Source organism: Rhinoderma darwinii, chromosome 12 (genome assembly GCF_050947455.1).
Source record: "Rhinoderma darwinii isolate aRhiDar2 chromosome 12, aRhiDar2.hap1, whole genome shotgun sequence".
NCBI lineage: Eukaryota > Metazoa > Chordata > Amphibia > Anura > Rhinodermatidae > Rhinoderma > Rhinoderma darwinii.
In genome coordinates, this window is record NC_134698.1 from 7,885,384 (window position 1) to 7,910,623 (window position 25,240).

Here is a 25,240-nt window from a genome sequence, read left to right on the forward strand (position 1 = left end):
TAATACTACACCCGTTGCCCTCTGCCACGTCTGGCGCAAACCTACTGCACTTATTGTCATCCGCCACGTCTGATGCAACCTACTGCACCTGCTGTCATCCGCCACATCTGGTGCAACCTGCTGCACCTACTACCATCCGTGCCAGAGCCCCTGCCACCATCTGGATTATATCAGGTACCCTTGTGCTGCGAACTTGTACAGACTTTTGCATAGACTGTGACTTGGCCAGCTGCCTCTCTGCTACGGCGGAGCGGCCCAGTCAGTCCACACACCCCTAGATCGTGACAACAATGAAGCCGACTGGGCGCATTTACCATCAGAAATGCCTCAGAAAATCAAAGGGGTCTTTGTCAGTAACTCAGGGGTCTGCAACCAGCAGCCGGCTGTCAGGGCATGCTGGGAGTTGTAGTTTTACAACAGATGGCGTATGGCTGGTCTAAGACCCCTTCAGTAGTTCATCAACTAGTGCAGGAGTAGAATGCATTATATTTAACCGCGGCTGTTATTAGGCTACATTCTGGGGGCACTGTAGCTGTCATTAATATGGTGGTCACATTGGATGTCACTATATAGGGGCACCGTGGTTGGCACTATATGCGGGTACTGTGGATGGAAATGTATGAAAGAATAGTGGCTGGTTTTGCTTACATTCCATCAGGGCCAGGACATACACATGTATAGGGCTCGTTCATACGGCCATATTTGTGATCTGTGTTCCCATTCTATAAGTCCTTAAGTCCTTTCTGTTGAGTTATTTTCTTTTTGTTTTAGCTGTTTTTGGAATATTTGTGTGACAAACAATAGGGCCATCCGTACCGATCTCATAGGGTTTTCAGCTTGGTTCAGTGAGGTGACTTTTCCTAGCATGTGGATCTTGGGCTCCTTCCGTTTTCTACTGGTGACGCCCAAGTTGAAGAAAAGCAACTGGACGGAGGAGGTGAGGTCCTATAGAGAAGCCAAAATAGGTCCCTCTTCAAATGACCTCACCCTTTCTCCAAAACAAGGGTGATCTGTTCATGAACCCAAAAATGGCCCTTCCGTAAGGGCTGTTTCATGTTCCCAAAATGGCCCATTCCCAAGGGCTGGTCTTAAAAAGGATGGTTTAGTACCAAGCTCACCTGTCATGGCCTGAAACCGGAGTCCATATACCCCGCAACTCTTAGGAGTCCCTTTGTGCCGTCACCTGTCTTGACCATACTCGGCTTGATGTGAAATACACTTTCCTTATCAGGGACACATTCCTTAAAGCGAATGTGTCGCTAGAAATTTTTTTTTTTTTTTTTTAGTTAAACAGTTATTATATACATGATTAGACATTGTTCTAATTTTTTTACTTTTTTCACAAGTCAAGAAATATTATAAATTAGATTCTAATTTATAACATTTCCATGTGCTGGTCACTAGAGGGAGCAATTCCCAAAATTGCAGCATTGCAATGTGGTAAAGCAACCTCATTGGTTTTTGCTGCAAATTTGGTGTAAACACACACGCTCTAGTGTCCTCACACAATCCCCCCTCCTTTATTCTGGCTAGTGCCAGGAGAAAGGAGGGGATTGAATGTTCAAACCTCCTACACTGTGTGCCTCAATTTTTTGAGCGAATGCACAGTGTAGGAGGATTAGATACAGTGGTAATCACACACTAAAACACGAACATACACAGACATAACTTACCTGCTCCTGCCGCCGCTCCATCCGTTCCTAGTACTTGCTTCTAATCACATGTCCGGAAGCCGCGACCGGAAGTCGTCATCTTACTGTCCGGCCGCGGCTTCCAGTCCAAAAGAAAATGGTGCCGGATGTCGCTTGGCCGAAGACCTGCCATTTGGACTGTGTGGGAGCGGCGCATGCGCCGTTCCCACACAGACGGCGTACACTATAGTGAATGGAACGGCTCCCGTTCGCATTCTCTATCGGGATGTATGTGCCGTATTCCATCTCTGTATGTGTCGTTAATCGACACATACAGAGATGAAAAAAAAAATGGCAGCCCCCATAGAGAAGAAAAAGTTAGACAAAAAAAAAAGTAAAACACAAACACACAAATAAATAACATTTATTTTAATAAAACACTAAAAGCAAATTAATATAAAAAAAAAAAATTTGCGACGCCCTTCCAAGTGCACACACCAATACTCAAGAAAACAAGCTGATTACGTAAGTAGATAGGTCTGTCTGACAGGACCCTAACAGGAATAGGACCAACTACCCTTCGTATAGAGCTGAGGGCTGGCATGTAACTATATTGTAGCCCTGGAGCCTTAACGGGCCCATAAAGTGTCCCTGCCCCATAAACCAATACTTCAGATGACACATAATAACTGGGCGACCCTTTTACAGGCCCAGGAGCTTCAAGCTATATCTCTAAGGCCATTAAAGCTGGCCAGTTAAAGGGGCATTCCTCCAAAATTGTCCTAACATGACCATGAAGGGGCGTACATACCACGAGGCTCCTATGGGGCCCAGTTCAGTTTTTTTTCCATTGTCTGGAGCGAACGTAAACAAGAATCTCCTTCTTCATAGTCTTTGCTGTATCCACCAACCCTATTTCCTACAAAGTATGGGTAGCTGAACAACCATTGGGCCCTCTTAAACCCCAAATAGGGGACATGTGGTGGAAGAAGCCCCATTGCAATTTTTGGTATGGGTCCCCCTCTCTATGTACGTCCCTGATGACCATAGTAATGCAAACATACAGTTTAAGGGTATGTTTACAACTAGGATCGGAAAGCCGCACCACTGGAACATGTACCATGCGTTGCCAGGGCGGGAGAGCACTGAAAAAGTAACGACTGCCGTAACGGAGACGACAGTCACGTCATGTATCACTGCATCGCTGACTACATAGCTTCTGTGCTCGCAAATGTGCAGGTATCCCCTGCTTTCCCTCACACAGTTACTTAATGGAATTCTGGCTACTTGCAGTGACCACTAGAGGGAGCTCACTACATATGGATTTATAAGGGTATGTTCACACGACAGCGTCCGTAACGGCTGAAATTACGGGGATGTTTTCAGGAGGAAACATCCCCGTCATTTCAGCCGTAACAGCATGTGCAGGCGCTTGAACGCCGCATCCATTACGGACGTAATTGGCGCTGCTTTTCATTGGAGTCAATGAATAACGGCTCCAATTACGCCCCAAGAAGTGACAGGTCACTTCTTTGACGCGGGCGTCTATTTACGGACCGTCTTTGACAGCGGCGCGTAAATATACGCCTCGTGTGAACAGACAAACGTCAGCCCATTGCTTTCAATGGGCAGATGTTTGTCAACGCTATTGAGGCGCATTTTTCGGACGTAATTCGGGGCAAAAACGCCAGAATTACGTCCGTAATTAGTGTGTGTGAACATACCCAAAAGCTTTCAGTGAACTCAATGCTAGCTGTATAAATCTGTAGGCAGTAAGCTCCCCCTAGTGGCAGCTGCAGGAAGCCATCATTTTCATTTTTGGGGGAAATTATTTATTTTTGAATTTTAGGTAAGGATGGTAGACATGGAAGGGAAATAGGAATACGGGTACAAGGACGAAAACTCCAGTCCAAAAAAACACCAAAAACTGACTATACATTACACTTTTTCTGGTCTCCCAAAATTGCCACCAGTCTCAGACTTCTCTATGGAGAGCTTTGGAAGTCTGAGACACACCCCCTCAGATTGACCAGCGCTGATGATTGGCCCTGTTTCCAGCAGTCAATCGGTCAGTGGAAAGGGCGTGTCCCAGACTTCTAAAGAAGCTATGGAGAAGGCTGAGACTGCGGCGGCCATTTTAAAGAGCGGGAAAACGGTGGACCGGATAATTCAGGACAGCAGGTAGGTTGACTATACATTCGCAATGTATAGTTTTGTTTTTTATTTGGACTGGAGGGTCACTTTAAAGGCTTAACTAACGAACGTAAAGATAGTCCGTGTGACTAACTTTTTTTTTTTATGACCGTCACACGGCTACATGTATTTACATGGGGTTGTTCACACGGACATTGTTTTAACGGACCGTGTAAAGGGCCTGTGAAAAAACAGGACGCCCTATTTTTATGGGTCCCTCAAAAGACTCAAGTCTATGAGGGATCCGTAAAAACGAGTCACGCACGTCCAAGTTAAGTCAAAGCCCTACGGCTGAGTTCACAAAGCGTTTTTTGCAAATTCCGTTTGGAATTTTGAGGCAGATTTTCATCTGCCTGCACGACGTTTGCCGCGTTTTTCGCTCACGCCCATTTGAGTGCCACGGGCAAAAACGCTGCAAAATACGCTTTCTCTGCCTCCCATTGATGTCATTGGGAGGTCAGAGGCGTAAACTCCCGAAGATAGGGCATGTAGCTTCTTTTTACCGCGAGCATTTTTTACTTCTCGCGGTAAAAAAACGCGTCCAATGTGAGGCATTTTTGGCTGTTTTTTGGTGCGTTTTCCGACGTGGTTTCCACGTAAAAAAAACTCTGTGTGAACAGGGCCTAAATGTTAAAAACGATGGCTGCCACTAGGCGGAACTGCTGCTTTCGAACGCAAAGCACAAATATTTTTTTTTACTGTATAAACAATGCAGCATATTTTTTATTTGACACAATTTGACAAAATTTAGCCATGCACTTCAAACGAATTAAAAATACGTTTGATAAAATTAGCTTTTTCTGTAACTTGATTTAATTTTTCAGGTTTCTTTTCTTCAGACACTTCAATTTTACCTCACAAAACACTCGATTATCGCCGCCTGCCTCTCACTGTGGTTCCCTGACCTAAAATAGGGCGCGAAAGCGTCAAAAACACAAAGACGCGACGCCTGGGTCAAACGACAGCGGTTGATCCACATGATGGACGTTCCCAATAGCCAATCGCAATTAACTGCGCTCACACTTTCATCCAATAAACGGGAGCGATGGACAGAATCCCGCGCTTGTATTTCGAATGACACTCGTCGGGACCAATGGCGTAGCAAACATCGCCTCCACCGTCCAATGGAATGTGAGAAGAGGCGTTGCTTATGTGAGGGGATGCCTGCACCGTGTAATGGAGTCTCATTTAGTGAGCGGCCATTGAGAGAGAAGGGAGCCCTGCTGAGAGGGGTCAGGGGGGCCCGTGGAAGAGCGCCGTGTGTCTCACTTTATCGCTTGGTTTCCTCACGTTTTTTTATTTTCCGTGAGTCGTGAGTTAGTTTCCCGCCTTTAAAGTTTTTTTTCGACGTGACCCCCGTTGAAGGTTGGCCCGGGAAGATGGAGATGAAGAAGCGCATCACCCTTGAGTTGAGGAACAGAGCCGAGGCAATGGTGAGAACGCCTGAGTGTTCACCCCCCCCCCACACCCTAAAACCTTTACCTTAGGTGGTAGTCTATAGATCCTTAAAGGGCTATTTCATTAATTTTTTTTTATAACCGGTGGAAGCGGGGTTTCCTTCCCATCTTGTCAGGGCTCCCTTCGTTGGAGGAGCCGCTCACTCACTACCTGCGGCTGCTAAACTTTTCACATGGAGGGAACGCCGCCCCCGCCTCATGGCTACTCAGGGATCTGGGGAGGGGGTGGATATTGGGGTGAGAAATTAAAAATAAATTCTGGTTATTTTACTAAACGCTCAAAAATCCCTCCCAAATTATATAGTCATGTGATAATTTACTACATGTAATACGTTCTAGGCTGTGCGCCATTGTGCAACCAGCGCCGTCGTGCAACCTTGCGTCCCGTCAACTCTCCGCGTTGTGTAACGTGTGCCACCTGACATACGTATTCTACGCTCCGATATTGTCACGCGCCGTAAAAGCAACGTGACGTAGAAGTGTAGCTTCCAAAAAGCAGACGGTCGCTGTGGCCGCCATATCTCAGTGGTCGTTTTTTTTTGGGTTGTAGTAACCCGTTAGTCAGGCCGGTCGGTTTATCCAGGCGTGTGGTGCTGAAGCCTGTCGTTCATGATACATTGTCTCTCAGTTGAGGTTTAGGCTGTGTTCACGCCTTGTTTTAGGCTGTGTTCACACGTCGAAGAACCCAACGCAATGCGAACGGGTGAGGGCTAGGACAAATTTGCAACGTGTGAACGCAGCCTTGTAGGTGCACTGTGGCTTTGATATCACTTGTTCCCGTGTTAAAGGGGCGGTAACATTTTAGATGAAGACGTCTTTGCTTTAGGTTTATATATATATATAATTTTTTTATTAGATCTGGCTCCATAGCGTGACTCGACGTGTATACAGCACAGCATAAAATAGTCGGTGGTTCTTGGATACTTATTATGTTGAGACTGGCAATAATATTGGGTCTGTGATGAAACACATCTAAATGTAATTGTTTGTCAGAAATGTATCGGCCGTATTGAAATACTGTATTTGTGACAATTTGGAAAGGGGCGCTGGCGTGGATTCTCTAAATAGAGCGGTTCTTCTATTTCCTTTGCATGTGTTCAGTGACATTCCTCTAATCCAGCATTCGGTAGTCCGGAAAGTCTGATGATCCAGCTCAGAACTGTATTATAATGTGAAAACTCCATTCTGAGCTGGGACAAGCAGTTAGGATATTCCTCTGGTCAAATAACCATTTATTCTAGCGGGTTTTGTCTTTTAAGGGGTGTTTCCAGACTAGACCATTATCGCCTATCCACGATATAGGTGATAACTGTCTCATTGGGGGGTCCTGAGTCCCCCCATTCCTCCTCAATGTAAGACCACAGTGAGGACTTTTTTGTTTTATTCAAACTTTATGGGACTGACGGAGACCGACCAGCACTGCGCTCTGCCGTTTCTGTCCGTCCCGTAACCTCACCTGCGCGTCACAATCTTTCCGCACGTAAATTGACCTGCGTATTTTAAAATCTGCAGCATAAAATGTATCTAGTTTCAGAATTATATCTGACGAGCTTATAAAAAAAAAAAAAAAAAAGCAACAAAACTCACAACTTAAACTGCATCGGTTTCCGGAAGTTTGAGGCAGATTTTCCTCTCCCTGCACGCCGATTTTCGCCCGCGGCCATTGAGCGCCGCGGGCATAAAACACAGCGAAATACGCTTTCTCTGCCTCCCATTGAAGTCAATGGGAGGTCAGAGGCGTAAACGCCCGAAGATAGGGCATGTGTCTCCTTTTGGGAGGCATTTTAGGGCCGTTTTTGCCGAGTTTTGCGACGCGGCTTCCGCGTCAAAAAACTCGGCAAAATACTCTGTGTGAACATAGCCTAAGTGTGGATTTTTCCAGCAGGATTACCTGTGTTTTTGGTTTTGATGCAGGTTTTCTGCACGTTACGCAACGTGTGCATTCAGCCTTAAAGAGGCTCTGTCACCAGATTTTGCAACCCCTATCTGCTATTGCAGCAGATCAGCGCTGCAATGTAGATTACAGTAACGTTTTTATTTTTAAAAAACGAGCATTTTTGGCCAAGTTATGACCATTTTTGTATTTATGCAAATGAGGCTTGCAAAAGTCCAAGTGGGCGTGTATTATGTGCGTACATCGGGGCGTGTTTACTACTTTTACTAGCTGGGCGTTCTGACGAGAAGTATCATCCACTTCTCTTAAGTGGGTGTCACTTGGACTTTTGCAAGCCTCATTTGCATAAATACAAAAATGGTCATAACTTGGCCAAAAATGCTCGTTTTTTAAAATAAAAACGTTACTGTAATCTACATTGCAGCGCCGATCTGCTGCAATAGCAGATAGGGGCTGCAAAATCTGGTGACAGAGCCTCTTTAAAGTGGAGCTAAACATTTGACAAACTTCTGACGTCATAGACATGTCAGAAGTTTGGAATGGTGGGGGGTCCGAGCACTGAGACCCCCACCGATCACTAGAACGAAGCAGCTGAAGGCCTCGTGTGATCGCTCAGCCGCTTCGTTTCTGTTTGGCTTTTTCCACAACTAAATGTATCGGTGTACGGACCCAATAAAGTCTGAGCCCGTACTCCGATACATCGGCTTTCCGGGAAAAGCTGAACCGACACAAAGCGGCTGAGCGCTCACACGAGGACTTCAGCTGCTTCGTTCTAGCGATCGGTGGGAGTCTCAGTGTTCGGACCCCCACCAATCCAAACTTCTGACATGTCAGAAGTTTGTCAAATGTTTAGCTACCCTTTAAAGTTTTTTATTTTGGGCTCCTGGCCTTCCTGAGGGTTATCTACTCTTACAACTAAGTTTGACATAATTTTCCATGAGTCTATCGGTCCTATTGTTGCCAGAATTAGTCACTTTAGTGTTTACATACGTACTTATATTTGCAGGCACTTTCAACAACGTCGAGTGCTAACCTTGCACATATAAAAAAGTGATCATATCATTTGGTATGCAAATGAGAGCAAGCCGATGTCTTTTTGCATGTCTCGGGCTCAACATCATTGTCTTAACTTTGTAGATGAAGTGCTGGGGGGGGGGGGGGGCCTAAATAGATGCGCATCTCATTACCCAGAAATTCATGACCATAGGAGTGGTGTGAATGGTGCACTGGTGGTGATCATACTCTTAATATGGTCATTGGGACTTTTCTATGAAATGTGTAGGACGAACTAAGTAACAAGTGTCATATTGTTCATCTTCAAAAGATCTCGTGGTGTACAACCTGTGACTGTAAAGACATCCTATGGGTTGTTGTATTACATGAGCCCCGGAGCAGCATCCATGGTCTGTAGTATAGAAATTAAAGGATCCTGTCCAGTGCACTTATGGTAATAGGTTGCAAGGCCGAATTTTTAATGTGGGTGCTAAACTTTTTTTAGACTGTTTTTAAAGTTTTCTGAAATTTTACAAATCCTACAGAAGCATTTGCTGTATATTTAAAGGGGTTGTCCAAAAGAAAAATCTGTCAGTCTCCAAAAAAAAACCCGCATCAAACCTGTCCTTGGGTTGTCTGGTATTGCAGCTCAGCTCACTAGTGAATGGGGCGAAACTGAAATACCACACACAACCTGTGGATAGGAGTGGTGCTGTTTTTCAAGACAGCCATATTTTTCTAGTCCTGGACACTCCTTTTAATTTATAAATTGCTTATTCTAATGTTTGTACTATTAAGCTTACTTCACATGCTTCGAAATTGCCATGGTCCCCCGTCCCCCCCCATTAGAATTGGTAGCTACTTACAGTACAATACATGTGGGTGAGGATTTCCAAACTGCATCTGCATGTCGCAGAAAAAATCTGGGCAAAATTTAGGGCATGCTACAAGCTTTTAAAGGGTTTTTCCAGTCCCTAAAAATTGATGGCCTAATCTCGGGATAGGCCACCAATAGCTGATCGCTCGGGGTCCATCCATTTTTAGGGACTGGAAAAGCCTGCAGCATGTCAATTCTGTCACCGATTTTCACCCTTTGTGGTGTTTAGGGTGAAATCCATGACAAACTCAGAATAAATTACATATGCAGATTTTGAGTCGTAATCTTCGCAGTTTGCATCTAAATTAGTGGCAGAAAATATCTTCTGCCTATGGACTTACAAGTCCATTAGAAAAACGAAAACAAGACAAACCTGTGGGGTCCACAATGGTGGATTGCAGGAAACTACTTAAGTTTCTAGAATCTAAATATTGAGTTTGGCAGCACAAAACACCCTAATGAATGGGTGTTCCATTTTTTAAGTACCCGATTAGTAAATTGAGTTGAACTAGCATGGTCTCTGCCTATTGGCAAGAGCAGAATGACCTATCAAGAGTGTCAATGCATTACTGACAGCCCAGTGGTTTTTGTGTAACGCTTTTTCTCCTGTGGTGGCGCTGCAGGGAAATTGAGCACTTGCTGTCTATTTTCAGCCACAGATTAGTTGATCGCTGGGGGTACCAGCAGCTGGATAGATGTGATTAATTTATCGTGCGGGGGACCCTTCTGACAAAAAAAAATTTCTAAAGCATACGACCCCTTAAAGGGCTGTCCACTGTCTAATGAAATTTCTAATGTCTTAAGTTGCTATTTTCTGACGCGGGCAAATAAAAAACAAAAAAAGACTTGACACTGCTCTTTATTTCAGTGCATCCCGGCGCGACTTGGTAAACCGTGGACGGCGCGATTATCCGCTCCATAGCTTTCAAGATAATGGCGGTCAAGTGGTTTGGCCACGTGACCGGCTGCCTTTGTGCTGGCACTAAAAGCTTGTAGCGCATCGGCAGATACAGAAAATTTTGCTGTCTATCTGTATGTGCGGAACGTGTTCTGCGCAGAAGCAGGCAGCCGAGGGGGAGGTCACATGACCAAATACCTTGATCGCCGCCATCTTGAAAGCTACGGACAGGGTTATCGCACCGTCCACTGTCAACAAAGCAGTTGATGGGGGCACTGAAATGATGTGCGTATTTACTTGTCAGAAAACGGCAACCTAGGGCGTTTTTTAGAAATTTCATTATAAAGTGCCCACCTCTTTATAATGAAATGCCAACCTCTTACGTCTTAGGCTTTGTTCACACTGAGTTTTTTGCAGGCAGAAAATTCCACCTCAAAATGCCATCTGGAATTTTTCACCTGCGGCCATTGAGCGCCGCGGGCAAAAAACACTGCGAAATACGCTTTCTCTGCCTCCCATTGATGTCAATGGGAGGTCAGAGATGTAAACGCCCGAAGATAGGGCATGCCGCTGCTTTTTCCTGCAAGATGGTTTTTCGACTCGCTGGAAAAAACTCCTCCGCCTCCCATTGAAATCAATGGGAAGCATTTTCGGCATGTTTTCAGACGCGGATTCCGCGTAAAAAAAAAAAAAAACTGAACTGGCCCTTATGAAGAGGTTACATAGTTTCAAGAGTCACTTGCAGTTTATATTCACCCGCTCCACCGAAAACCACAGAGAATTTCACATCTACTCCTGCAATCGCAGCTCTACTACTGAAGTATGAGAGAATTGCAGGTCACCACATTTCTTACAACACTTGGTCCCCAGGTACTGAAGTTGTCCTTAAACCCCTTTTCTGCCTCAGTTTTTGTGTTTAGTAAGCATTAAGAATAGTTTACTTTGCTACTGTAGTAGATTTGTATCTAATTATGTGCAGCGTTTTGAAGATTACTGAGTGATTGTAACAAAACCGCTGGTATAGAAAGTAAGGGCTCATTCAGACGAACGTGAATAACGTTCGCGTGCTACGCATGGAAATCGCGCGCAGCACACGGACCTATTGACTTTCATGGGGCCGTTCATGTCACCTTAGAAGATGCAGCGTTGCTGAGTCTGTGCCGCACGTCAATATGACCTCCTCTTGTGTGAATTATCTCTCGCACAAATAATAAGCGATATAAAATGCTTGTGTCTGAGATCACGGCTGCTGGTTGGAGTCATCCAGTTTAACCCCTTAAGGACACGGCCAATTTTAGCCTTGAGGACAGAGCAATTTTTTGTAAATTTCCCTCTTTGCATCCCGACGCTCATAACGCTTTTATTTTTTGTACGACGTAGTTGTATGAGACTTTGTTTTTTGCGGGACGAGTTGTACTTTATGTACGTACCATTTTTTGGTACAAATACATTATCGTTTAATTTCTATACATTTTTAATTAGATTAAAATGCAGAAAAAAAGCAGTTGTGCAGCAGTTTTAATATTTTTTTTTTTTACTCCATACACCGATCATCATAAATAATGGTATACATTTGTAGTACAGGTTGTTACGGTCGTGGCGATACCAAATATGTCTATTTCGTGTTTTGGGACTTATATTTTAAAAAGTTGATTTATTATAAAAGTGTTTCTGTATATTTTATTTACTTTTTATTTATTTACCATTATTTTTTTTTTTACATTCATTTAACTTTTTTTTTTAATCCCATAAAGGGATTTATCATTTTGATTTTTATTTTGTAACTGTAATGTACTGGCATAGATCTATATGCCAGTACATTAGCCTGTTACTGATTGTACAAAGGCAGTTGTTAGGGCATACCTCAGTATGCCCTAACAGGAAATATGTTCAGACAGCCCTGGGGTCCTTCACTGGAGACTGGGCTGTCTGGCCATACGAGTTGTTGGCTTTGATCGCGTCACAGTTATATTCTGTGACGCGATCAATGTGCAGTCCCCTCTCCTTGAACGCCGCGATCAGCTGTCATCGCGGCGTTCAAAGGGTTAACAGCGGAGAGAAGATGTTTCTCTCCTCTCCGCTGTCAGAGCGGGGCAGTGGCTGTGTATTACAGCCGTTGCCCCGCTCTCGATCGCGCGCACAGACGCGCGCAGGGACGGCTGTCACACAGGACGAGTATGCTCGTCCTAATGCGCGAAGTGCTCGCTGCTCAGGACGAGCATACTCGTCCTGTGTCGGCAACCAGTTAAAGGGAATGTGTTGCCAGAAAAACATGTTTTTTTTAAAAAAAATTAAACATTTAGTGTGTGGGTGATTAAACATGGTTCAAATTTATTTTAATTTTTTTCACGAGTCAGGAAATAGTCAGGAAATATTATAAATTAATTCTAATTTATAATACTACCCATTTTTGGTCACTAGATGGAGCTATTCCCAAAATTGCAGCATTGCAACAATGGGTTAAAAGCCCTCGCTCTAGTGAGCTCTCAGCATCCCCCCCTCCTTTATCCTGGCTAGTGCCGGGATAAACGAGGGGTTTGAACGGTGTAACCTCCTACGCTGTGTGTCGCCATTTTTTGAGCTAACACACAGCGTAGTAGGTTTACATACAGTAGTAAACAAACACGAACATACATTGAAATCTCTTACCTGCTCCTGCCGCCGCGGCTCCCTCCGGCCCGTCCGCTCCGTTTGCTGCCGCTGGTCCAAGTGCACAAATCCGGAAGCCGCGACCGGAAGTAGTAATATTACTGTCCGGCCGCGACTTCCGGTCCACAGGAAAATGGCGCCGGACGGCGCCAATTTCGAATTGGACTGTGTGGGAGCGGCGCATGCGCAGTTCCCACACAGACGCCGTACACTGAAGTCAATGGGACGGGAGCCGTTCGCAGTCCCTATGGGACTGTGGCTGCCGTATTCCATGTCTGTGTGTGTCGTTAATCGACACACACAGAAATGGAACAAAAAATGGCAGCCCCCATAGGGAAGAAAAAGTGTAAAAATAAGAAAAAGTAAAACACAAACACACAAATGAATATAAACGTTTTTAATAAAGCACTAACATCTTTAACATATAAAAAAATAATTTGTGATGACACTGTTCCTTTAATGGCCGCTGACAGATAAGATGATCGAGTTCAGCTCTCATTTACAAACAAGGCGGCGCCTGGAGCTGGATGTGAAGTTTACGCCCTGGAGTTGTCTGATTAGACATTGATATAACCACAACTACTCCCCTTTTGGCCCAGGGTCCGGTTTGCTGTGTTTTGCATGACTAACCAGAATTGAAGATCTCTATTAGCCTTTCTCTGACAATGATCTCAACCTATGACAACTCCCAGGGCATGCTGAGTGTTTTAGTTCAACAGCTGGAAAGCCACCAGCAATGCTTTCTGTTTATAGCAATTGGAGCAGTTAAAGTGTAGCTTTGATCGACCGGGGTCTGAGCACTGCGACCTCCATCAATCGCTAAAACGAAGCTGCAGAAGCGCTCAGATAAGCGATGTGCCACATTTACTGATCAGCTTTTCTCAGTGTGGTGTACGGGGTTCAATAGAAAGATGACTGTACATCACACTCTTGGCTTTTCTCGGAAAGCAGATCAGAAACTAAGCGGCACAGCGGTCACCCGAGCACTTCCGCCGCTTCGTTTTAGCGATCGGTGGGGTCTCGGTGCTTGGACCCCCCCACCGATTTTTAAAGCTTCTCACAGTTTTAAGTTTAGTTACCCCTTTAAGTGTCTAGTTTGGCTTTTGTATAAGCATATTTGTAAAAAAATAAATTCTCAGTTTTATGACTTCATTTATGCGTAGATCAGTTGTTCCGCATCACGTTAGTAAAGTTTATGTAGACAAAACTTTTGATTTCGCATATGAGAAATATTGCATTGAACTTTGCGAAAGATTGTGACGGAAGCGCCAAGATTTTGTACTCCAGATACCACCATCACTCGGTACCAAATGCTCATTGTTAATAAACGTTACGTGGTCTCTGCATGTCCCACATACATCATTAGATTTTTCTGATTACTTTCCCAAGGCTTTATATGCTGGTCCTCCATATATCACTAGCTGGTGTTTCAGACGCTTCTTGTTAAATCCATCTTACAATTCTATGTAAGTTGTGAAGTCTCCGGGTGAGGGGGTAGCAGCTGATACACCTTCAGGTAGAGTAATCTTCTAATAATGCCCCCGTTTGTTTGGACAGCTGCTGTACTAGTGATCATCTTGCAGCCCCCGCCTGCCTGCTGTCACTGACCGCTATCACAAGTGACTTGTTGCTCTCGGCAGATGTTTCAGGAGGATGTAGGTCACTTGATACCAAACCCCCTTTCTTCCCGAGACGCCTTTTTATATTGCAGGAGGTGTTGCCTGTGATCTCATGGCCACAAACTCACCAAGTATCGTTTTGTTCTTTTTAGTGTTTGTGTTTGAAGTGCACGCTGACTATTCATTTCACAGTGAGTGTTCAGCAGTTGCGCTTATAATGAATGCCGAGAAAAAAATGGGTTGAGAGGGTTCAATGTAACGAGAAGTCAGATGGTTTAACATCTAGTTATGTTTTGAATGCAGGGCTCTTCTGCCAACATCCAGTATCCTGATGGCTGCTGCGCTTCTTCATTCTAGGACTACGCTGTATATAAGATCAGCGGTATTTTGTACACGGTCTACTTGATCTGTATTGCACCTTTTGGGACATGCATTTTATGTACTTTTGGTCCTATGAGGCTGCTAAAGAATAACAAGCTTGTTAATCAGGATATTGGGGCAGATTTACTGTTCAATGTGCCTTAGATGTTTGGCTCAAATTAACTCCATTATTAACTGGTTTAGATACTTTTTGCACTGCGCTCGACAAGGAAAGGGGGTGTAGCCTATCAATAAAGGGGCGTGGCTTATAATGAGCCATCGTACGCCAAAATTTTGGCAGAAAAATCTGCTTCATGCACACGACCCCTGCCTGTAATTGCAACCCCATAATTACTGGCACGGTCGGCCGCGGACAGCCGGGCGTTTATACAAGCCGTGCTCCCGTTATGAAGTATAGGAACATGGTCCGTAAAATAAAGATAGGACGTCCTATTTTGTTCCGGCAAGTTTCTACGGCACGGATACCCTCCCGTATACATACGGGAAGGTGTCCGTTGGCCATAGAAATGAATGGGCCCGTAATTAGTCCATAATTACAGGTAATTTCAGGGTCTTGTGCATAGGGCCTAAGCCAAACAAGAGGTGGGTTAAGGAAGTGTCTACCTTGATGTGCAGCTGTATTATCAGTCTGGCACAACTTTGATAGACAAGGCAGTCACAGAAGATGCGCCAAATAGAAGTTTACTCTGTCTAGAACTTGGACAGTTAGTAAATCTGCCCCATTGACTTTTCTGGAAACTTGTACTGGAAATTCTGAGTTTGCGTTAAGTGGCCATAGCTCTAATGATAAACTACTGACTTTTTGGTCACTTTCACACGACAGTATTTTGGTGAGTATTTGGAGGCAAAAAAAACAGGAATGGGAAAAAGTGCAATTAAAAGTTTTGAACCCCTTCTGTAACTAGCTTTAGGAGGTTCCAGCATACAGACCCCCAAAAATCAGCTCAGTGTCATGGGGGGTGCTTCATAAACTTTACTGCCTGGATATCAAGTTTTACGTTTTTTGTTCTGTTTTAACTCCTTGTTTTTGTTTTCTTAGGTGAGAGAGTTGGTTCTAGACAATTGCCGGTCAAGTGATGGCGAGATCGAGGGCTTAAGCGATAGTTATAAAGAGCTGGAATTCCTCAGTATGGCTAATGTAGAACTCTCTTCTCTGGCAAAACTCCCACAATTGACTAAACTAAAAAAAGTAAGTAATGAAATCAGAGTTGGAGGTAAAAAATGCCTCGGCAGCGTAGTTTAATAAATCTCATCCACACACTGTGGAAAAAGTCTGCACGGAATACCTGCAATAATTGACCTGCGGTGCCAATTATAAATCCGCTTTATGTTAATTTAAGAGTCGGGTTCGGTGCATATTTGTTGCAGAATTTCCGGAGTTCAATGGGGGAAGTCAAATTCTGCAACAAATGCCTTAGGGACCTTGCCCGTAATCACGGTCTGCGATTACGGACACGGGTGGCCGCAGCCAGCCACCCGCATTTTTGGTCCGTTTTCCCATACAAAGTATGAACGGTCCATAAAAAGCAAAAGTCAGGACACGTCCTATCTTTTGCGGAGACTTTTTACGGCCCAGACACCTTCCAGCAAGTATACGGGAAGGTGTCCGTGGTCAATAGAAAGGAATGGGTCCTTAATCGAAAGTCTATGGGGCCTTAGTTAGCAGAATTTGAAATTACAAATTACAAATGTGTTCAAAACAAATTGTGCAGGTTTAAAAAAAAAAATCCTATCCCACTGGGGGAGGTGAGGATAGACTTTTAAATCTGGCGGATGTTTTCCGCAACGGTCGATCTTGCCTAATATACACACCGAATTAAAGCACCATTTGGTGCAATTATTCGGCCGGATTTTCCTGCACGTTCTGGGTCACAAACGCTGCGGGCTCTATCCGTATGTTTGACATGTGTGTGAACATGGCCCTTGTTATACAGAGTTCAGGAGTCAAATGAATAAGAAATTTGACATGGATTTCAACCACTGGTGAGGCTCCGGTATCGCCATGTTCTGGTTGCTAAAGCCAAAGTCTAAAAAGATTTAGAAGCCCCCCTCCAGAGCATTGTGGCCCCTTTAATGTTTATCAAAGTGCAGCTGCTCATATATACAGCTGGTACTGCAGCTCTGCTTTATTTAATAGGCGATCAAAACTCCTTCAAGGAAACACTGAAAATAACATTTTAAAAAATCCTGCTGTACCTTCCTTCATCTATTTTTCTTTGATCCTATTTTCTCATATTGCAATTAAAACTGAAGTATATCTAAAATCTTCACTGTCCCAGGAGATACACCATTCCCCCTCTCTGATCACAAACCACTGACTAAAGGCCCTATTAATTGGCCGGTGCAACAAGTACCGATCAACGAGACCGCTCGTTTGCTCCTGCCACAAGGAGCTATGGATGGGGACGATCAGTCGTTACTCTGATCGCTCGTCCCCATACATTTCTATCATGTCGGCAGCGCGTCTCCTTGTTTACACAGGGAGATGTACTGCCGACAACTATATTTCGGTTTTTTAAAACTATATGATCAGCAGATGAACGAGCATCTACTGATCGCTGCCCTGTTTACACAGGGCGATTATCGGGAACGAGTGTTCTATGAATGCTTGTCCGTCTGATTATTGCCCAGTGTAAAAGGGCCTTAAGACAACTGGCTGCAGCAGGAGACTCCTTCCCCTGTCTACAGTAGGACACAAGGAGTTTTTAAAGCCCGTGCCTTCTGAACAGATCAGTAGGGAATTAACTCCTATGTTCTCTGCAGGATTTCTACAGGACTGTTTTTCAGAAACATGCAGAAAGTTTTGCAGACTGACAGTGTGAGCCTACTTGAGTGTTCCCTTAAAGAGGCTCTGTCACCAGATTTTGCAACCCCTATCTGCTATTTCAGCAGATCGGCGCTGCGATGTAGATTACAGTAACGTTTTTATTTTTAAAAAAACGAGCATTTTTGGCCAAGTTATGACCATTTTTGTAGTTGTGCAAATGAGGCTTGCAAAAGTCCAAGTGGGCGTGTTTAAAGTAAAAGTCCAACTGGGCGTGTATTATGTGCGTACATCGGGGCGTGTTTACTTCTTTTACTAGCTGGGCGTTCTGACGAGAAGTATCATCCACTTCTCTTCAGAACGCCCAGCTTCTGGCAGTGCAGATCTGTGACGTCACTGACTTCCTGCCCCAGGTCCTGCATCGTGTCGGACGAGCGAGGACACATCGGCACCAGAGGCTACAGGTGATTCTGCAGCAGCATCGGCGTTTGCAGGTAAGTCGATGTAGCTACTTACCTGCAAACGCTTATGCTGCTGCAGAATCAACTGTAGCCTCTGGTGCCGATGTGGCCGACACGATGCAGGACCTGGGGCAGGAAGTGAGTGACGTCACAGCGTGATCTCTCGAACACGCTGTGTGTCGTCACTGCCAGAAGCTGGGCGTTCTGAAGAGAAGTGGATGGTGCTGATTCGTCAGCATCATACACTCCCATTCCTAACGCCCAGCTAGTAAAAAGTAAAAACGCCCCGATGTACACATAATACACGCCCAGTTGGACTTTTACTGTAAACACGCCCAGTTGGACTTTTGCAAGCCTCATTTGCATAAATACAAAAATAAAAACATTACTGTAATCTACATTGCAGCGCCGATCTGCTGCAATAGCAGATAGGGGTTGCAAAATCTGGTGACAGAGCCTCTTTAAGTTAGTCAATGTCACTCTGTCCTCTTATCTCACTTGGAACGAAGGCCAGATTCAGACGAAAAAGTGCAAACTCGGACGTGAAAAATAGACGTTCATCACGTCCAAGTTGCACTTGTGTGGAACCCCTTTTTACGGATCCCTCAGACTTGAGTCTATTGAGGGATCTGTGAAAATAGGACGTCCTATATTTTTCACGGGCCCTTCAGAGTCCGTTTTAAAATGGGCGTGCGAACAGCCCCATTGTAATACACGCGTCAGTGTGACGGCCGTTAAAAAAAAGCGCTGTCACGCGGACGTATAATACGTTCGTCTGAATAAGGCCTAAGGGTTGGCATGTTCAAATCGAACATAGCCAGTCTTTATCCCCAGTGTAATCTGAAGAAATTTGGGGATGGTTGGACGGCCCTCACACATTGTATAGGGTGTACGGCCGGCTTTGGCTAAACATTAAAGCATATTTCGTCTGCAATTTTGTTAATTTTTGCCCACTTTGCTCTGAAACATTATATTGTATGACTTGAATCTTTATTTATTTATTTTTTTGCCCCCTCCTAGTTGGAACTCAGTGACAACAGTATCTCTGGAGGACTTGAAGTATTAGCAGAGAGGTGTCCTAATCTCACTTACCTGAATCTGAGTGGTAACAAGATTAAGGATTTGAGCACGGTGGAAGCCCTTGTAAGTATACAGTATATCTTGGGTTTCTATTGATGTGCTGTTTAGCTGCTGCTTGTCTGAACTAACGCTAATTTTGTTTGGCACTTGTTTGCTCCTTTCACTAGTAGCGATGATCAGTAATGTATGGGGATGAGCGATCATTAGTACGATCACTTGTCCCCATACATTTCTATCAGGTCAGCAGCACATCATTGTTGCCCTGTTTACAAGGGGCAATGAGCGATCATATAAACGCTTGTTTGCCTGATCGTTGGCCCTTGTAAAAGGGCGTTTTTGTTTCCCCCGATGCCATGTTTTAGGTCCTTTTTTACACGATGCGACGAATGAGCGCGCTTTGAGCGTTCGAACCCGATTATTGCTCGGTAAAACGTGCCCAGCAATTTCAACTTTTATGTGGGCATAAATATAATCCGTTGTAGGCAGCGCTTCTCCGCGTGTGAATAATGTCCTGCTGACAATAATGAAACGGTACGGGCTCGAACGTTTGATCTGTCCGTCGCATACAGTACCAATGATTGCTCCATGTAAACGAGCACTAATCGCGTCGCTATATCCGCACTAGTTACCAACAGAATTCCTTATTCATAGAGAATGAACATGTATAAATGCAAACAACATTTTCTAGCTATTCCTCCCAACTCCATCATTAATTTGTATTATCCAGTCCGGGGGCTAGGATCGCACATTAGATGAACCTTTTTTTTTTTTTTAATTTTATATATTTTCTTTCTTGCCTTTTTTTATTTACATTGAGTTTATGATAAACTGTCCTTTGCAGACAAACTTAAAAAATCTGAAGAGTTTGGACCTCTTCAACTGCGAGATCACCAACCTAGAAGATTACAGAGACAACATATTCCGGAAACTTCCGCAGATCACGTACTTGGATGGATTTGATCAGGAAGATAACGAAGCACCGGACTCCGAAGAGGATGACGACGATGATGATGAAGGTTCGTTGTCTTCCATACCATAGCGTGAGAAATCCTGTATCTGACTAACCTCTAGTCTTGTTAGTCAGCCACAAGCTTTCAAGCCTTCTCTAATAAACGTACAGCTGCCAGAACGTTCAACGTCCGCGCATTCGCTTAGACTTTCGACTTTATTTTGCAGAGTGTGAGGAGTACGAGTTTCCTGAGGATGAGGATGATGAAGCCGGTCCTCCTGCAGATTGTGAAGAGGAAGATGAGGAGGAAGGAGAGTCTGATTTAGGAGAGGAAGAGGAAGAAGTGGGACTCTCGTACCTAATGAAAGAAGAAATACATGTAAGTTATGTCTCTTACAATTAGTAATACATTTCACTCTTTGATGTACATGTTTATGGAGTATCTCCGAACAGGAGATGACAAAAGTGATCATGGGGCAGAGGCTTTCTGGGGTTTTGGACACAAGTCGGTCGCTTTGCAGCCTGGGACGAAGGGATTTCAACTGCAGTCAATGACTATAGGAAACAAAATGTTTTGCTTCCCTTTATGGCTACAGCATAGAAGTGACGTGTGATTTTCACACACTTTAACGTGACAGCTGTTGGCCTTTTCTTAAAGTTGTCTAGTTTGGGGGCTCTTTTTTTAATTTTATTTTTTATACTGCTGACCTATCCACAGGATAGGTCATCAGTATATGATCGGTGGGGGTGACAAAAGCTATGCAGGGGGCACTGCCAGAAGCAGAAGGCTCCAACCACTGTATAGCGGCTGTGCCGGGTCACTTCAGCTCTGCCCCTATTCACTTGAATATAAGCAGAGCTGCAGCATGGCCACTATACATTGGTTGGAACCTTCTTCTGGCACCGACCACTGCATAACTTCTGGGTGCCGGAACAGCTGATGGGTGTGGGGTCCAGGTGTCGGACCCCACCAATCCTGTACTATTGACCTTTCCTGTGGATAGGTAATCAGTGTATAAACAGCTGACAACCCCTTTAAACTACCATTTCTTTCTTATAAGCAGCAATTTCAATTAGCCTGTCAGTTAAACAAGCTGAACAATCCTTTTCTAAACGCTTTCTGCCTAGGATGAAGAAGACGATGATGATTACGTTGAAGACGGTGGTGAAGGAGAGGAAGAAGAGGAAGATGACGAAGGTATGTTAAGTCTCAATCAGGGGTCCGTTAATTACAGGTACTGATGTGTACTCCACCTAGTGCTGCCACAGGAGTCACGGAAGTTTCTGCTTTGTTAAAGAAGTCCTCTCCATCAAGGGAATTTCCTTTATAAAGATTGCACCAGGACTAGTAAAGGATGTGCTGGAGATGGACTGCTGAATATTGAAGGTTTGGGTCTAGTGTTCCAAACCTACCCATGTCAAAAATGTCAGTTTCAGGAATAGTTAGTAGAGTAACTTACAATTTACCAAGATGAGCCTGGAAGTGGCAGCGATTGCATTATGCACATGAATCACGTGAGGGGTACGATCCTCTGCTTCATGGGCCTGATGCCACCAAACTCCTTACCCAGGCTCTCCGGTAAGTTGTAATTTTTTTTCTATTCCCAATATGGATGTTTTTACATGGACAGGTTTGAAAAGCTAAACCCCAGCTGTATAATGATATAATGGTGGCCTAGTGGCTCCAAACCAAGTGACGGGTTCCCCTTTTTAAGGCTAAGGTCCCCCCCGTTCATTTATATTTACCAGAGATCCCAGCTGTATATGGGCACTACATACCGCTTATGGTAGTGATAGTACTGAGAAGAGAACATCTGTCAAACACAATCTGATAGTTATTCTTCTCTTTCATTTTTTTCTTCACAGAGGAGGAGGAAACAGTTGAACAAGGAGAAAAAAGAAAACGGGACCCAGAAGATGATGGGGATGAGGACGAGGATTGAGCGCTTCTTCTGCGGGAGGCTGGGACCAGTCTCTTTTCTGAGCCCTGGGGTTGATGCTAGAATGATAATGCAGATCTGTATGTCTCTACATGTACAATAGATGTCCCTACAGAGTTTAACATGTAACTTTTTTTTATAGGAAAAGGTGTGGTTCTACGATTTTTGTGCCCTTTTTATCATTCCAAATAAGACCTTAAGATCCTTTTTTTAATAGCAATCTTAACTAGAAACTTCCTCCTGACCCCCTTTGTCATGCCTTGTGTGTCCCAGCGAGCTCTCCTACAGTGAATGGCAGGCTCCTTTTGGGAATGAAGGGGTTATCCATCGGTGTTCAGATGTGAAGCGTGATCCCCCTATAACTGAGGTTTTGTTTTTTTTTCTATTTTTGACGCAAGGCGATATATGACGACTCTTCTCACTCAGCTGTAAAGGCATTTTAAGCAAAATGTGCGCTAAATTATTATTTTTTTTTTTAAATCGAAGCGTGCTCTGGTCTGTTTTTAATTGGTGTTGAGACCTGGCCTGTTACCCTAGTGGAGGGGAATAAGGTAATGGATTGCTCCTGCCTGCTGTGTTTTTATGAATGAGTGTGGTGAGTGTTTACTATTACCAGAGTGGGAAACCTACCGGTATAATGCAACTTTCCTGTAAGAATTGCTTGGATACATGTTGGATACATGTTTAATCAAGTGATGTCTTGGAGGGAAAGTAGTATTTTATCTGTAGATCTCTGTAATGCAGTTTTAATGTTAATAGATGGCGGCTGGAGGGGAACATAAATAAGACTTGCGCTGGCAATCATCGTTCCGTCTTGCCCTGTATAACCGGAGTATCGCACTTCCCGGACACTGGCTGCATCAAATCCCATCCTTGTGATGCTAGACCTTTAATAAAAAAAATGGGAGTGTGGTGTCTTGTGACGCAAATCATGAAAGGTAAATCTTTCTCGTTGCCCAGCGATGCATCCCCTGGCCACACAGTACTTGGCTGATTTGCCATTCAGGAGTCGGGGGAAAGCTGGATGACAACCCCTATAATGGCGAATAAAGAGGGCAACTTGAACGACTTGTGTTTGCCGGTGATTTTTATTTTGTTTTAGCATATCTTTATCGGGCTTCGTGCACACGACTAATAGCATTTACTGTCCGCAATTACGGATCTGACAACTACGGATACAAATCGGCACCCATAAACTTCTATGGGCAAGTCCGTGCCACGATTGTAGACAAAGATAGAACACGTTGACTATATTTTGCGAATCATTTATATACGGCCCGGACGCACATCTGTAAATATACGGAAAAGTGTCCGTGACCAATAGAAATGAATGGGCCCGCAAATAATTACGGTCGTGTGCATGGGGCCTTAGTGCTCAGATGTAAAGCTGCCATAGGCTTACACCTTGTGTATCAAACTATACATATACCAAAACCCCTATAACTTATGTTGTAACCTGTAAGCCACTTTACTGCATCGTGGTGACGAACCTTCCCGGAGTCCTAACATCAGCCTTTCAAATAAGTTAAGTTTTTTTTTTTTGTTTTTTTTTTATTGTGCAAATATATAAGGGTGGGTTTTATATTTACAGAGGGGATTTGTCCTATTTGAAATACTCTTTTATGGCAGTATGTATATAGTGTGATCAGTTACTTATGAATTCTCTTAAATGTGCGACTTTGTTTTTGAATAAAGCCATAACAGTGTTATCTAGTCTGAGCTCATTTCTGCCTTCACTTTGTGCTTTTGTTGTGGTACTAAACTGTGCTTAGATATGGTCAGAGGTTACCCCCTCACATCTCAGATCGGCCCTGGGTGTGGCTGTAAGGCAACTGACTTCAGCAGGAGTCCTCCACTGCTCCATCTGCAATAGACCAGGCAACTTAAAGGGGTATTCCCATGTCAGCCATTTATGGCACATGCACAGAATACGGCAAACAAAATTTTGTTTGATTCAGGTCCCACCTCTAGAACGGGGACACATGACCCCTACACACGCGCGCACACACACACACGTACACGTACGTACGTACGTACGTACGTACGTACGTACGATACATTTCGAACCCTTTCACTATGGGCAGATGTGCTGTGATCTCAGGAAAGCTAGCTGTAGACTGGTGGTAGGAACTGGCAGTCTGTCATTTGGGGGACTTCCTATGCACTACAGGATTAGAACCGCATGTCAAATCCCTCCCTCCGGCCAGCTGACACCTTCCCACCAAGCTCTAACCTTGTTACACTGTCTGACGTCACCCCCCCCCCCCCCAACATATTCATAGTGCTGTTAAAACCATCATGTCTGCCTTCTATATAAGGAAGCAGGATTGCAGTGATAGTTGTGTCCTTACAATGATTAGATGCCTCCCCTAACACACAAACTGCCTTTCTCCTGTGCTGAGTCCAGTGTATTCCTAGAAGATGCAGCTTCACTGTTCAAACAAGCAGGAGATTGGGAGTACAGACAAGGAAAAGCCCTTTAAAAAGGCCGAGGAGATGGGCTGAAGCTGCATCTCATTGGAATGCACTGCACACAGCACTCCGATATAACTCCTCATCCTAGGCTTCTTTTTCCAGCTTGTGGTTGATAGGTTTATCCCTGACCGCTTTTACAAGCAGGGGAGAGTGGTGTGAGGGTGCCCGCACATGTAGTGGATTTGTTGCAGAGTTTCTGCAGAAAAATCTGTACGTGCTGAGTGGATTTAACCCTCCTTTTACAGTGATCCGCAACAGAATGGGCATACTCTTGACTTCTGAGGGGAAAGTGTTCAGCATCATGTGAATGAGATTTATTTTAATGTTCCCCACCTCCCCTGCAACAGGGTTTTATTTCCGCTTGCAAATCCGCTACGTTGCATCTCACAGAATACACCGGGGAATTAACAGTGGGATTTAGGGCAGTTTCATTAGAAAAGGACGACGGCCGCAGGTCACTGAGCTCTATTACTTGCTCCATTTAGGTCTGAGCAGGGGGAGTGTGGTCTAATGAGACTCTGCCCCCTCCCACCAGCCCAAAGCAGCTTGGGAAATGTAGGCTGTACATGAGACTGCTAGGAAAGCCACAAGAGGGGAAGGAGGAGCCGAGATGGCGGACAGCCCACGAATGTCACGTTAACTAAGACTACATGAGAACTGCTACAGTATTTAATAGCTGCACTATATAGGAGAGCTCCAGTCCCCATCTATAGGCTGGCATTTAAAGGGAGCCTGTCATTAGGTTAGAAGCTACTACCCTCGTGTCGCTGGGGACCAGTGCTCCTGGTGGTTCAGTGGCTCCAAACTTACTGACAAATTCCCTTTTTAACCCCCTAACGACCGCCAATACACCTTTTTCACGGCACTCTGACCTAAGCCTGGCACCGGTGTCGGCGGTCTGAAGACGGCCAGGCACTTGCTCTGTGGGATTGATTTCAACATCAATCTCACCTGTTTGACCCCTTCGATGCGGCGCTGA

General features: G+C 44.4%; 1 protein-coding gene across 2 annotated transcripts; it reads left to right on the forward strand.

Annotated features, from left to right (window-relative positions):
* The first annotated feature begins 3,793 nt into the window (after positions 1-3,793).
* Positions 3,794-23,495, forward strand: ANP32E (acidic nuclear phosphoprotein 32 family member E). 2 transcript variants are annotated; one of them, XM_075844642.1, is made up of 7 exons: positions 3,794-3,812; positions 15,632-15,781; positions 18,838-18,960; positions 19,739-19,913; positions 20,074-20,225; positions 20,975-21,044; positions 21,713-23,495. In XM_075844642.1, the coding sequence occupies exons 2-7, from the start codon at positions 15,722-15,724 to the stop codon at positions 21,787-21,789; spliced, it is 657 nt and encodes a 218-aa protein (XP_075700757.1). In that variant the 5' UTR covers positions 3,794-3,812; positions 15,632-15,721; the 3' UTR covers positions 21,790-23,495. The 2 variants fall into 2 exon arrangements, with proteins under 2 accessions (XP_075700757.1, XP_075700756.1); XM_075844641.1 differs by lacking the exon at positions 3,794-3,812 and adding an exon at positions 4,957-5,257.
* Positions 23,496-25,240: the final 1,745 nt, after the last annotated feature.

What these genes read in the sequence shown, in the direction of transcription:
- ANP32E (XM_075844641.1), top strand. Translation starts at nt 5,204, where the DNA reads ATGGAGATGAAGAAGCGCATCACCCTTGAGTTGAGGAACAGAGCCGAG. An exon ending in AATTGACTAAACTAAAAAAA is followed by an intron (nt 15,782 to 18,837) that starts GTAAGTAATGAA and finishes GCCCCCTCCTAG; the next exon opens with TTGGAACTCAGTGACAACAG. An exon ending in AGAAGAGGAAGATGACGAAG is followed by an intron (nt 21,045 to 21,712) that starts GTATGTTAAGTC and finishes TTTTCTTCACAG; the next exon opens with AGGAGGAGGAAACAGTTGAA.